This window comes from Colobus angolensis, unplaced genomic scaffold, assembly GCF_000951035.1.
Source record: "Colobus angolensis palliatus isolate OR3802 unplaced genomic scaffold, Cang.pa_1.0 Scaffold6, whole genome shotgun sequence".
Lineage (NCBI taxonomy): Eukaryota > Metazoa > Chordata > Mammalia > Primates > Cercopithecidae > Colobus > Colobus angolensis.
In genome coordinates this window covers 8,656,857-8,669,465 of record NW_012119598.1, presented here as the reverse complement: position 1 = coordinate 8,669,465, position 12,609 = coordinate 8,656,857, and the positions used below count along the sequence as shown (strand labels likewise).

The window sequence follows — 12,609 nt, the reverse complement described above, 5'->3', positions numbered from 1 at the left end:
TTCAGTGACAGTGATGCACAAACATGCCATCTTGTTTCATATGACTGTAGTTTTGTACATGTATAATTGGTTTATTGTGCTTTAAGCGGTAACTTATCAAACTACCGTTGGGATGGTAAATGGTGTTACACAAACAATTGTGTGATTCTGTGTAAGTTTCAGTTTTTTGCAAATGAGACTGACCAATCAGGATCTGCAACCATGCCAAAAGGAGAGAACCTCTTAGTAAACCCAGCTGGTACAGAGCACTCAAGGTAGAGGGCCAGAGCTGTTACATTAGATAACCATTTCTGGGTGCAAAAGATGCTGTGACTCAAAAACTGTGTAATACTTTACAGGATATGTGCATTTTAGAATATTGTCTGGTACCTAGGAATTAACCAGGTACATAACCAAGTTAATTATACATGTTAAGTAACATGTATGTTAATTAACGTGTATAATTGGTTTAGTTAATATGTTAATTAATGTGCATAATTGGTTCATTGTTCATTAAGCAGTAAGTTCCCACAATCTGATTATACCACATCATCATTATTAAAAAAAAGAAGTCTTTTTTATCTTTTTGATATTTATTTATTTGTCATCATTATTTATTATTTTTATTACGAATAAGAATAATGTGGGAGACACAGAAAATTATCCAGAGACTATTCCTTTACCGTGCTGCCTAAAGAAGATTACCAATTCCTTAGTAAGAAGAAAGTGGAGGCCAGGCGAGGTGGCTCAAGTTATCTCAGCACTTGGGGAGGCTGAGGTGGGCAGATCACTTGAGGTCAGGAGTTTGAGACCAGCCTGGCCAATGTGGCGAAACTCCATCTTTACTAAAAAAAAAATACAAAAATTAGCCGGGCATGGTGGCATGTTGCCTGTAGTCCCAGCTACTCAGGAAGCTGAGGCAGGAGAATCTCTTGAACCCAGGAGGTGGAGGTTGCAGTGAGCCGAGAATGCGCCATTGTACCCCAGCCCTGGCAATGGAGCGAGACTCTTGTCTCAAAAAAAAAAAAAAAAAAAAGAAGAAAGTGGAAATTTCTATACAAACTTGCTATAAGATTTTTACGGTGTGTTGTATAAATATGTTCTTAAAATTGTATTGAGTTTCACATTTATAGAGTGTGGATTTAGTTCTTAAATGTGGGAGTTACATTTTCTTCTTTTTACTTCACTTCAGCAACCACATTATCAGCAAATCTGCCTCTAAAACATATCTTAAATCTTTCTACTTACCCTTTTTGCCACTACCCCCATCCCAACCCAGCTCACCAGCAGCCCTCACCTGGCCACCTGCAGTATGCCGCAACCTGGTCTTCTTGATTTCGGTTTTATATCTGTGAAATAGCCTTTCTCCCACGGTAGCCAAATGGTCTGCAGATCTGGTTGTACCACACCCTTGCTTAGCCTTCTCTTACTATGGCTTTTCTTTACATGGACAGTGCACTCCAGCTCCTTGGCTGTTCTTAAAAATCCTAGATGAGGCCGGGCGCAGTGGCTCAAGCCTGGAATCCCAGCACTTTGGGAGGCCGAGACGGGCAGATCACGAGGTCAGGAGATCGAGACCATCCTGGCTAACACGGTGAAACCCCGTCTCTACTAAAATGCAAAAAAAAACTAGCCGGGCGAGGTGGCGGACGCCTGTAGTCCCAGCTACGTGGGAGGCTGAGGCAGGAGAATGGTGTGAACCCGGCAGGCGGAGCTTGCAGTGAGCTGAGATCCGGCCACTGCACTCCAGCCTGGGCGACAGAGCAAGACTCCGTCTCAAAAAAAAAAAAAAAAAAAAATCCAAATGATCTCTGACCTCTCCTTGTCTTTCAGACTTTATTGTATACAACTCTTCACTCCTTGTGTTTCAGCCACAATTCTTCCTTTCTTTTTCTTTAACACATCACTATTGTTAAGCATCAGCAATTCTATCTTCCTAAGATGCTGCTACTTCTCATTCTTCGCAGGGCTTGTTATTTTTGGTTTAGATCGCAGGTTAAATATCACCTCCAGCCCTTTAGTCCAAGGCAGTCACCAGTATAGTCTATCATGTCACCCTAATTTACTTCTCTATATAGCACTGTATTCATTTTCTAAGTCTATGTAATAAATTACTACACATTTAACAGGTCAAAACAGCTTATAGTAACAGCTGATTATATAAAATCAAACAAAATGTATCGAGCACTTATTTTATGTGAGGCATAATATCAGGAAGTAATGATTTACCGGTGAATAAGACAGACATAGTCCCACCCTTCATTCTTACAGTGCTTTGAAGAATGGTCTTTATTATTGAAGACTGATCTCTGAAGGGCTCAAGAACATTTTATCAGCTAAGTTTGAGTTGCTTTTCTTGAAAAGTGCTTGATCCAGTCTCTTCACACAGTAACCAACACAAGAGCAATTGGTCTTCCCTCCCCCATTGGTCTTCCTGAGGATTTAGTGTAGCACAGAACCTCAGGCTCAAATGCCTTTTCTGTCTGTTATTCTCTCTTCTCAGATTAGAAGGAAAAAGCTCAACGTGTTTCAGAGGCTTTAGGTTTGAATATACATCTGCATTATTTGTACTTCTTTTCTATCTTGGCTGAAACAATGATATCAGATAATTAATAAATGTGGTCTTTGCCCAAAGTGGCATGGTTAGATAGAGAAGAGTGGCGAAGTAGAGCTGCTGGTACCTCCTGGAAGTTTCGTCTTTTCTGTACCATTTGAATATTGTTTAAGAAAAACTGGCTAGCACTTAAAGCTAAAGTTTATATGTTTAAAAAACTTAAGGTATATGACAACAATTAGCTTTTTCTTTATAAAATTTTATTTGTAAAAGAAGGGAGTAAGTGCCACATGGTGGCAGCATTACTGAAATTATTGAAGTACAATTTTAAGCTCTTTTTTTTGTTTTCATTAGTATTTAGGGACAGTTGACTGTCTTTCTCCTAGCTTTATACAAACTCTTTTCCCCTTGATTCCAATGGACATTATGGACAGAGATTCATAAGGATCTCACCTTTCAGGTGGAATCCTTCCAGTGAGTATTCATGTCATAGTATCAGTGGGTAAAGGCATTGTCCTCTGTGCCACTGTCTTTCTAGCCTTAGAGGAACTGTTATGGCCTTTCTCATGTAGAAAAGAGCAGAGACTCATGGTAGTCAGTAAGTATTTAGACATGCTTATAGAGTATATAATCCTGTATAAGTTCATTGTTTAGTTTTTAGCAAACTTTATTCATGCAATGCTTTATGGAATAGTTACTGAATACCTATGTATATCAGTACGGAATGTGTTTAGTTGATAGTGACAGATAATGTGAAAAATAGTGGATTTAACAAGTGCTTAATTTTCTATCACAATATGCAGAGTTTAGAGTTAGCATAGGGCTGGAATGGTGGCCCTATGATGTCAAGCTTTTTCTTCCAGTTTTACTTTCTATCCCCCTGGGATGTTGCCTTTGTCCTTATGCTTACAAGTTGGCATTTTTGTTTTGTTTTGTTTTAAGACAGGGTCACACTCTAACCCAGCCTGGAGTGCAGTGGCAGGGTCATGGCTTACTGCAGCCTCAACCTCCTGGGTTCAAGCAGTCTTCTTACTTCAGCCTCCCAAGTAGCTGGGACCACAGTAACCTATCCTCTGAATGGAGCTGCATAGCTCCCCTCTCTGTTCTCGGTTGTGTTTGTCTTTGAACTGAGAGACCATTTTCTTGTACATGTAAATTAGTCTGCCATAAGGAATGAAATAGTTTACCCTGCTCTCTCATGATTCTTCCAGATTACAATGCCATGGCCAGCCTTTTCTTTCTTTCTTTTTTTTTTTTTTAATTTTCGTAGAGACAGGATCTTACTATGTTGCCCATGCAACATAGTAAGACTCCTGGGCTCAATTGATCCTCTTACCCCAGTCTCCAAAAGTACTGGGATTATAAGCATGAGCCACCATGCTCAGCCTACAAGGTGGCTTTTGGACCTCCACCCATTACATGTGCATTTCATGTAGCAAAAAGGAAGGCAGGTAGGAAATAGCTAGCAGTCTCTGTTATAGGCATGTTACCACTCCAAATGAAATTTAGGTGTTGGTAATGAGAGAGAAGAGAATGGAGGCAGAGATACCTGTCATACCAGACATGTAAAAAATAAATAGGAAACAATTCCTACCCCCATGAAGTTTACCATCTAGGGAGAAGAAAGGCACATAAACAAAGAATCGTCATGGTGTAATTATTATAATAAAATAAGCACAAAAGACTTGAGAGCTCAGAAGAGGAAATAACTCGAGAAACAACTTCTAAGAGAGCTCATGGAAATTTTCATAGAGCAGGTGATATTTGGACTGAAAGAAAAATAGGAGTTAGAAAAAGTAAAGGAAATGTTGGTTAAAATTTGAGGCAAAAAGAAAAGTATTTAACAGTGCAGTAAGTATAGGAGTTGAGAGGGATTGTTTTAATTAATTCCAATGTGGGTTAAATTGATCAAGAGAAAATTCCTCCAAAGGCAGCACGAGAATTTCACTTGACCTCCTGATTTCTTGTTTTTAGTTAGATTACTAGAGACACTGTCAGGTTAAAACATCATTTTGTCAGAGTGTCTGTTCCACATAACACGTGATAAGTATATGTATACACTGTATGGTTTAAAATCTTGTGACTGAAAGAAAAATTTAAATTATATCAGTCTCTCATTTTCTCTCTAATGCTGTCAGATTACATCAGAAACCAAGGTTTATGAGTGCTGAGCTTTGTTCTGAGAATTTTCACGGCAGAAACAATATACATATATAAATAAACAAGTGTTAGTTTATATTCTTCCTTGTGTGATAAGTGTGAACAGTACCCCTCAGTTAAAAACATCAGCATTAAAAACAAACGCATACCAGATGGTGAGTTTAAGGGAAGAGACTTTCTAATGTCTTTTTTGTGTAATAGTGTCATGGGTTTTTTTGGTTTTTTTTTTGAGATGGAGTTTCACTCTTGTTGCCCGGGCTGGAGTACAATGGTGCGATTTCAACTCACTGTAACCTCTGCCTCCCGGATTCAAGCAATTCTCCTGCCTCAGCCTCCCAAGTAGCTGGAATTACAGGCATATGCCACTACGTCCAGCTAATTTTGTATATTTTTTAGTAGAGAACAGGGTTTCACCATGTTGGCCAGGCTGGTCTTGAACTCCTGACCTCAGGTGCTTCAACTGCCTTGGCCTCCCAAAGTACTGGGATTACAGGCGTGAGCCACCACGCCGGGCCTTTTTTGTCTTTTAAATTAATTATTAATGAGCTGTTAGACAGGTATGGCTACTAATTCACTTACTGTGTATAAGTACCAGTTTGCCTGCTACAATAAATAACCCTTTAAATAAGTGGTTCTCCTGGTAGGTCACAGACTCCTTTAAGAGTTTTTTCCCCCAGAAAAATGCATAGAGAACATATGTCTTCAATTTGACTACAATTTCAGGAGTACTCTGGAAGCCCAAAGCCCATTTATAGGCCCCAGAGTAATCTGTCCTGTGAATGGAACTGCATAGCTCCCTTCTCTGTTCTTAGTTTTGTTTGTCTTTGAATTGAGAGATCATTTTCTTGTACATGTAAATTAGTCTGCCATAAGCAATGAAGTAGTTTCCCCTACTCTCTTGATTTTTCCGTATTACAGTGCCATCTGGAGAAGGTGGCAGTGGTGGTGGCATAGTTTTATGTGTTTTTTTTTTTTTTCTCTTTGAATATGTCTAAAAACAGAGCAATTAGCATAGCAAAACCAATCTACATCTGTAATAAAACCAGGCGACAGGGTACCCATGATACCAGTGGCCAAGTCACCAACAGCTAAAAGGCTTCTGTGGTATGAGAACTGCCAGAGGGAGTGGAAAGAATGCAGAGGGACTTGTGAGAGCATTGAGTGCTAGACAACCTCAAAATTCCCACCAGATAGATTTGGGAAGCCTGATGAGTGTTTTAGTCTGTCATGTGATGCTATAACAGAATACCTGAAACGGAGTAATTTATAATGAGGAGAAATGTATTTTGCTCACAGTTCTGGAGGCTGGGAAGTTATCAAAGGGGTTTCATCTGGTGAGTGCCTTCTGACTATGTCATCCTGTGGTGGGAGGCAGAAGGTAAGAAAAGTTAAGAGAGAAAGAGAAGGGGTCTGAACTTTGTATACTTATAAAGGAACCCATTCTTTTGATAAGGACCTTAACCCATTCATGAGGGCACAGCCCTCATGAACTAATCACCTGTCATTAGGCCCAGACCCCACCTCCCAACACTGTGGCAGTGGGTGTTATATTTCCAGCACATAGTTTTGGGGGATACATTCAAACTGTAGCAGTGGGCCATTTGGAGAACAGCAGCAGAAACTGGAAGGGGACTTCACAGGCTCCAGCTTAGGAGTAGGTGCTAGCGGGCTGTTGGAAAGCCCAACGGTGCCGAAGCAGTCAGGGGCTTTGGAACTCCCAAACCAAAACACCCTTTCACAATAACGTTTTACACTGTAGAAAAGCTGTAGGAAACTGAATACTTTGTGAAACAAAAAAGGGAGTTCTACAACTCTGAAGTTAAAAAGGCTGTTGTGACCACCCCTCCCTTCTAAAAATAGTGGAAAACTAATTTCACTTAAAGTTGAGCAAGAGTCAAATCCCACACAATTTATTAGAGGATAAAGAACAGAATAATATTCCTCAAGGAAATAAGAAAGATTTGACCACACAAAAAATAAAACTATAACCTAGTATTTTATTTTATGTACTTTTTGAGGCAGTCTTACTCGTCTCCCAGGCTGGAATGCAGTGGTGCGATCTCGGCTCACTACAATCTCCACCTTCTGGGTTCCAGTGATTCTTCTGCTTCAGTCTCCCGAGTAGCTGGGATTACAGGCACCCGCCACCACACCTGGCTGATTTTTGTATTTTTTAATAGAGACAGGGTTTTACCATGTTGGCCAGGCTGGTCTCAAACTCGTGACCTCAGGTGATCCACCCGCCTTGGCTTCCTAAAGTGCTGGGATTACAAGCGTGAGCCACCCAGCCAAACCTAGTATTTTAAGATGAGCTCTGGGAGCATAAGAAAATTGTAGAAGCAAGGAAAGAACAATATACCTCATAAAAAGAAAAACTCAGAAATGATCAGGTAAAATAATTAACAAAAATAAAAGGTAAGGTGAAAGAATTCAGGAAAAAGAAATTTAAAAACATGTCATAAATGAAAACTAAACTAAAAGGAACACGAGTGAATAAACAACTGAAGAGTCCTCAAGTGAAGTTGAAAATTGAAATGAAAAATTAAAATATGTGTGATAATGAGCCACTAGAAAAGAAGACCAAAGCAATGTAATAGAGCAAATATAAAATATAAATATAAAAACTAGGAGTCAAAAAAACTTTCTTGAAGTACAATACTACTAAAATTATATTGAAGGGCACGCTACATTCAGGGAAAATTAACCCAGAACAGACAACACTAAGATAGTTAACAATAAATCTATTAGACTTTATAGAAAAAAGTCCTTTGGGCATCCAGACAAAATGGCTAAGTCCTTTATAAGGGCAAGAAAATGCATTTGTTAACAGATGTATCTGTCTCATGCCAGAAGACAACGGAATAACAGCCAGGGGTTTTATATCCAGCCAAATTGACCCCCAGGTACAGGAACCACACACTATTAGGTCACACAAGGACTCTGGGATGATTGTTCCAATGAGCCTTTCCTAAGGAATCTGTTACACAACAGAATGAATTTCAGCTAACCAAAATGATTAGAGAGACTTCTACCTAACAGCAGTGGGTAAGCGTTCAATATATATTCACTTTCAGAATTAAGACTAAACCATAGTTAAAGGCAGACAGTGTAATATCCAGTGGCTCTGTGTTCTGACAGTGAAGATGTAGTGTAACTATCAGAAAATAGAAGGAAATGGTGAGCGTCTGTGAAAAGCAGGATTTCCTTACCGATTGCCTTGTAAATATTAACTGAAAGTAAAAGGATGCTGTTTCAAATTGGATCCCGAAAAGGAGGGAAAAACTGGGAAAAGAGAAGATTAACACTTAATATTAATATTGCTAATAAGTAGGGAACCAATAAACAGTCACCAAAAAGGTGAAGGTGTTATATACAAAGTTATATAAAGTATAGGTTGGGTGTCCCTAATCAAAAATTCCAAAATCCAAAATGTTCCAATAAGCATTTTCTTTGAGCATCATGTTAGCATTCAAAAAGTTTTGGATTTTGGAGCATTTCAGATTTTGGATTTTCGAGTTAGGGATCCTTGATCTGTGTTAGTATAGACATAACCATGAGAACAAGAACACCAACTTTTCTAAATAACGAAAAGATGCACCAAAAAGAGAAAACAAAGATCACAGAGAAAGATTTTATATATATATAATGTATTTGTGTATGAATTTGACTCATGAAATAAGAAAAGTCTGTATCACGTTTCTGTTTAAGAAAGGCAATTTAAAAATATGTACAATATTATTGGTATATTTCAGAAATATTGTGGGTTTGGTTACAGGCCTCTGCAATGAAGTGAATATTGTAATAAAGCAAGTTAAACAAATTACTTGGGTAACCAATTAATAGAAAAGTATGTTTATACTGTAGTCTTTTAAGTTTAAAGTAGCATTATGTCTAAAATACAATGTACATACCTTAATTTAAAAATACTTCCTTGTTAAGGCTGCTAATAATCTGAGCTTTCAGCAAGTCATAATCTTTTTGCTAGTGGAGAATCTTGTTTCGACCTTAATGGCTGCTGACTGATCAGGGTGGTGGTTGCTGAAGGTTGGGGTGACTGTGGCAATTTCTTAAAATAAAACAACGATCAAGTTCCCACATCAATTGACTCTTCCTTCTACAAAGATTTCTCTGTAGCATAAAATGCTGCTTGGTAGTGTTTTACCCACAGTCGAAGTTTTTTCCAAATTTCAGTCTTCTCAAACCCTGCTGCTGCTTTATTAACTAAGTCTATATAATATTCTAAAACTTTTGTTGTCATCTCAATAGTGTTCACAGCATTTTCAACACGTCTTTCTAAGTGTAATCATTTCTAGCTTTTGATTAAAGTGAGAGTTGTACGACTCTTCTTTACTTGAACATGTAGAGGCCATTGTAGGGTTATTAATTGGCCTGATTTCACCAGGAGTAGATTCCATCTCAAGAAACTGCATTCTTTGCTTATCCATAAGAAGCAACTCCTCATCTGTTCAAGTTTTATTATGCGATGCAGCAATTCAGTCACATCTTCAGGCTCCACTTCTTTTTTTTTTTTGAGATGGAGTCTCGCTGTGTTGCCCAGGCTGGAGTGCAGTGACGCAATCTCGGCTCACTGCAAACTCCGCCTCCTGGGCTCACACCATTCTCCTGCCTCAGCCTCCTGAGTAGCTGGGACTACAGGCGCCCGCCACCACGCCCGGCTAATTTTTTTGTGTTTTTTTAGTAGAGACGGGGTTTCACCGTGTTAGCCAGGATGATCTCGTCTCCTGACCTTGTGATCTGCCAGCCTCAGCCTCCCAAAGGGCTGGGGTTACAGGCGTGAGCCACCACGCCTGGCCTTCAGGCTCCACTTCTTATTCTGATTGTTTTGCTTTTTCCACCCCATCTGTAACAGCTTCCTCAGCTGAAGCCTAGAACTCCTCAAAATCACCCATGATGGTTGGAATCAACTTCTTACAAACTCCTGTTAATGTTGATACTTCGACCTCTTCCCATGAACCATTAATGTTCTTAATGGCATCTAGAATGGTGAATCCTTTCCAGAAGATCTTCAGTTTACTTTGCCCAGATCCATCAGTGAAATCACTGTCTATGGCAGCTATTAAGAAATTTATTTCTTAAGTAATAAGTCTTGAAAGTCAGAGTGATTTCTTAATCCATGGGCTGTAGAATGGATGTTGTATCAGCAGACATGAAAACAACACTTGTCTTCTTGTGTGTCTCCATCAGACCTCCAGGGTAACCAGGTGTATTGTCATTGAGCAGTACTATTTTGAGAGGAGTCTTTTTTTCTGAGCAGTAGGTTTCAATAGTGGGCTTCAGTAAACCATACTGTAAACAGATGTGCTGTCATCCAGGCTTTGTTCTTCCTTTTATAAAGCACAGGCAAAGTAGATTTAGCATAATTCTTTAGGACCCTAGGATTTTTGGAATGGTACATGAGCACTGGCTTCAACTTCAAGTCACCAGCTGCATTAACCCCTAACGAGAGTTAGCTTGTCCTTTGAAGCTCTGAAGCCAGGCATTGACTTCTCTCTAGCTATGAAAGTCCTAGATGGCGTTTTCTGCTAGTAGGAGGCTGTTTCATATACATTAAAAGTCGGTTGTTTAGTGTAGCCACCTTCACCAATGATCGTATCTAGATCCTGCAGTCTACATTAGCACTTGCTGCTTCACCTTCCACTTGTATGTTATGGAGATGGTGTCTTTCCTCAAATCTCATGAACCAGCCTCTGCTGGCTTGGTTTCAAACCTTCTGCAGCTTCCTCACCTCTCTCAACCTTCATAGAATTGAACAGAGTTAGGGCCTTCCTCTGGATTAGGCTTTGGCTAAGAGAATGTTGTGGCTGGTTTCGTCTTCTATCCAGACCACTCAAACTTTCTCCCTATTAGCAATAAGTCTGTTTCACTTTCTTATTTGTGTGTTCACTGGAATAACTTTTTTTTTTTGAGATGGAGTCTCACTCTGTCACCAGGCTGGAGTTCAGTGGTGCAGTCTCGGCTCACTGCAGCCTCCACCTCCCGGGTTCAAGCGATTCCCTTTCCTCAGCCTCCTGAGTAGCTGGGACTACAGGAGTGCGCTACCACGCTCAACTGATTTTTGTATTTTGGGAGAGACGGGGTTTCACCATGTTGGCCAAGACGGTCTCGATCTCTTGGGGAGAGACGGGGTTTCACCATGTTGGCCAAGACGGTCTCGATCTCTTGACCTCGTGATCTGCCCGTCTTGGCTTCCCAGTGGAATAGCATTTTAAATTTCCTTCAATAATCTTTCTTTTCCACTGGGCACAGTTGCTCATGCCTGTAATCCCAGCACTTCGGGAGGCCGAGGCAGGAGGATCACCTGGTCAGGAGTTCAAGACCAGCCTGGACAACATGGCAAAACCCTGTCTCTACTAAAAATACAAAAAAATTAGCCAGGCATGGTGGTGCTCGCCTGTAGTCCCAGCTACTTGGGAGGCTGAGGTGGGAGAATCGCTTGAACCTGGGCGGCAGAGGTTGCAGTGAGCTGAGATCATGCCATTACACTCCAGCCTGGGTGACAGAGAGCGACTCTGTCTCAAAAAAAAAAAAATGTTTCTTTTCCCTTCTCATCTTGGCTAAATATCTGGTGCGAAAGGCCTCGCGTTCATCCTGCCTTGGCTTTCAACATGCCTTCTTCACTAAGTGTAATCATTTCTAGCTTTGGATTAGAGTCAGAAATGTATGACTATTTATTGGAACACTTAAGAGGCCATTGTGGGATTATTGATTGGTCTAATTTCAATGTGTCATGGGGAATACAGAGGCCCAAGGAGAGGGAAAGAGATGGGGGAATGGCCGGTCAGTGGAGCAGTGAGAACAGACGCAACATTTATAGATTTTATAGATTAAGTTCGTGGTCTTATGTGATTGTGGTTTGTGGCACCCCAAAACTATGATGTCACTGATCACAGATCTCCCTAACAGGTGTAATAATAATGAAAACTTGTGAAATTTTATGAGAATTACACAAATGTGACACAGGGAAACAAAGTGAGCTCGTGCTGATGGAAATATGGCACCAGTAGACTTGCTTGAAACAGGATTGCCACAAACCTTCAATTTTTAAAAAACATAGTATCTGCAAACCATAGTAAAGTGAGGTATGCTTGTGTACGCTTAGAAGTATATACATCGGCCAGACACAGTGGCTCGCACCTGTAATCCCAGCACTTTGGGAGGCTGAGGTGGATGGATCGCTTGAGCTCAGGAGTTTGAGACCAGCCCTGGGCAACATGATGAAACCCCGTCTCTACAGAAAATGCAAGAATTGGCCAGGCATAGTCACTTGTACCTGTTCTTTCAGCTACTTGGGTTCGGAGGTGGGAGGATCGTTTGAGCCCAGGAAGCGGAGGTTGCAATGAGCCAGGATCACGCCACTTTACTCTAGGCTGGGCAACAGAGTGAAACCTTATCTCCAAAAAAAAAAAATATATACGTAATTATATACACATTGACACGTATGCATTTATATATGCGTGTGTATACTTAAAACAGTGGTTGAATAAGTTGTTAATAATTACCTAAAGGGAAAGCTGTGGGGGAGATAGGGTGCAAAGGGTAGGAGTAGAAGCTAGACTTCTTTGAATGTATTTTGTTTTACAGATGTAGTTTTGGAGCCATATAAATATTTTACATAATTTAAAACAAACTTTAAATTTAAAGAGCAATTACTAAAATCAAGTAAAATTTAAAGAAACAAGCCTGTGTTTTTCGATGGCGACATTGCTACTTAGAGATAAATTGTTCCACATTCTTATTTTCCTTTCTTTCTTGCTTTTTTTTTTTAGAGACAAAGCCTTACTCGTCCCCCAGGCTGGAGTGCAATGTCACGATCTCAGCTCACTGCAACCTCTGCCTCCCAGGTTCAAGAGATTCTCCTGCCTCAGCCTCCCAAGTAGCTAGGATTACAGGCGCCT

General features: G+C 40.2%; 1 protein-coding gene across 4 annotated transcripts in view; it reads left to right on the top strand.

Annotated features, from left to right (window-relative positions):
* Positions 1 to 12,609, top strand: part of BLOC1S5 (biogenesis of lysosomal organelles complex-1, subunit 5, muted) — a 65,415-nt gene that overhangs the window by 12,675 nt on the left and 40,131 nt on the right. Inside the window, exon 3 of one of the 4 annotated variants that reach the window (XM_011962658.1) lies at positions 7,768 to 7,870. The exons of the other annotated variants lie outside the window; for them this stretch is intronic. Within the exon in view, the coding sequence (XP_011818048.1) occupies positions 7,868 to 7,870 (3 nt within the window). The 5' untranslated portion in view covers positions 7,768 to 7,867. The remainder of the gene's footprint in view (positions 1 to 7,767; positions 7,871 to 12,609) is intronic. 4 annotated transcript variants of the gene reach the window in all.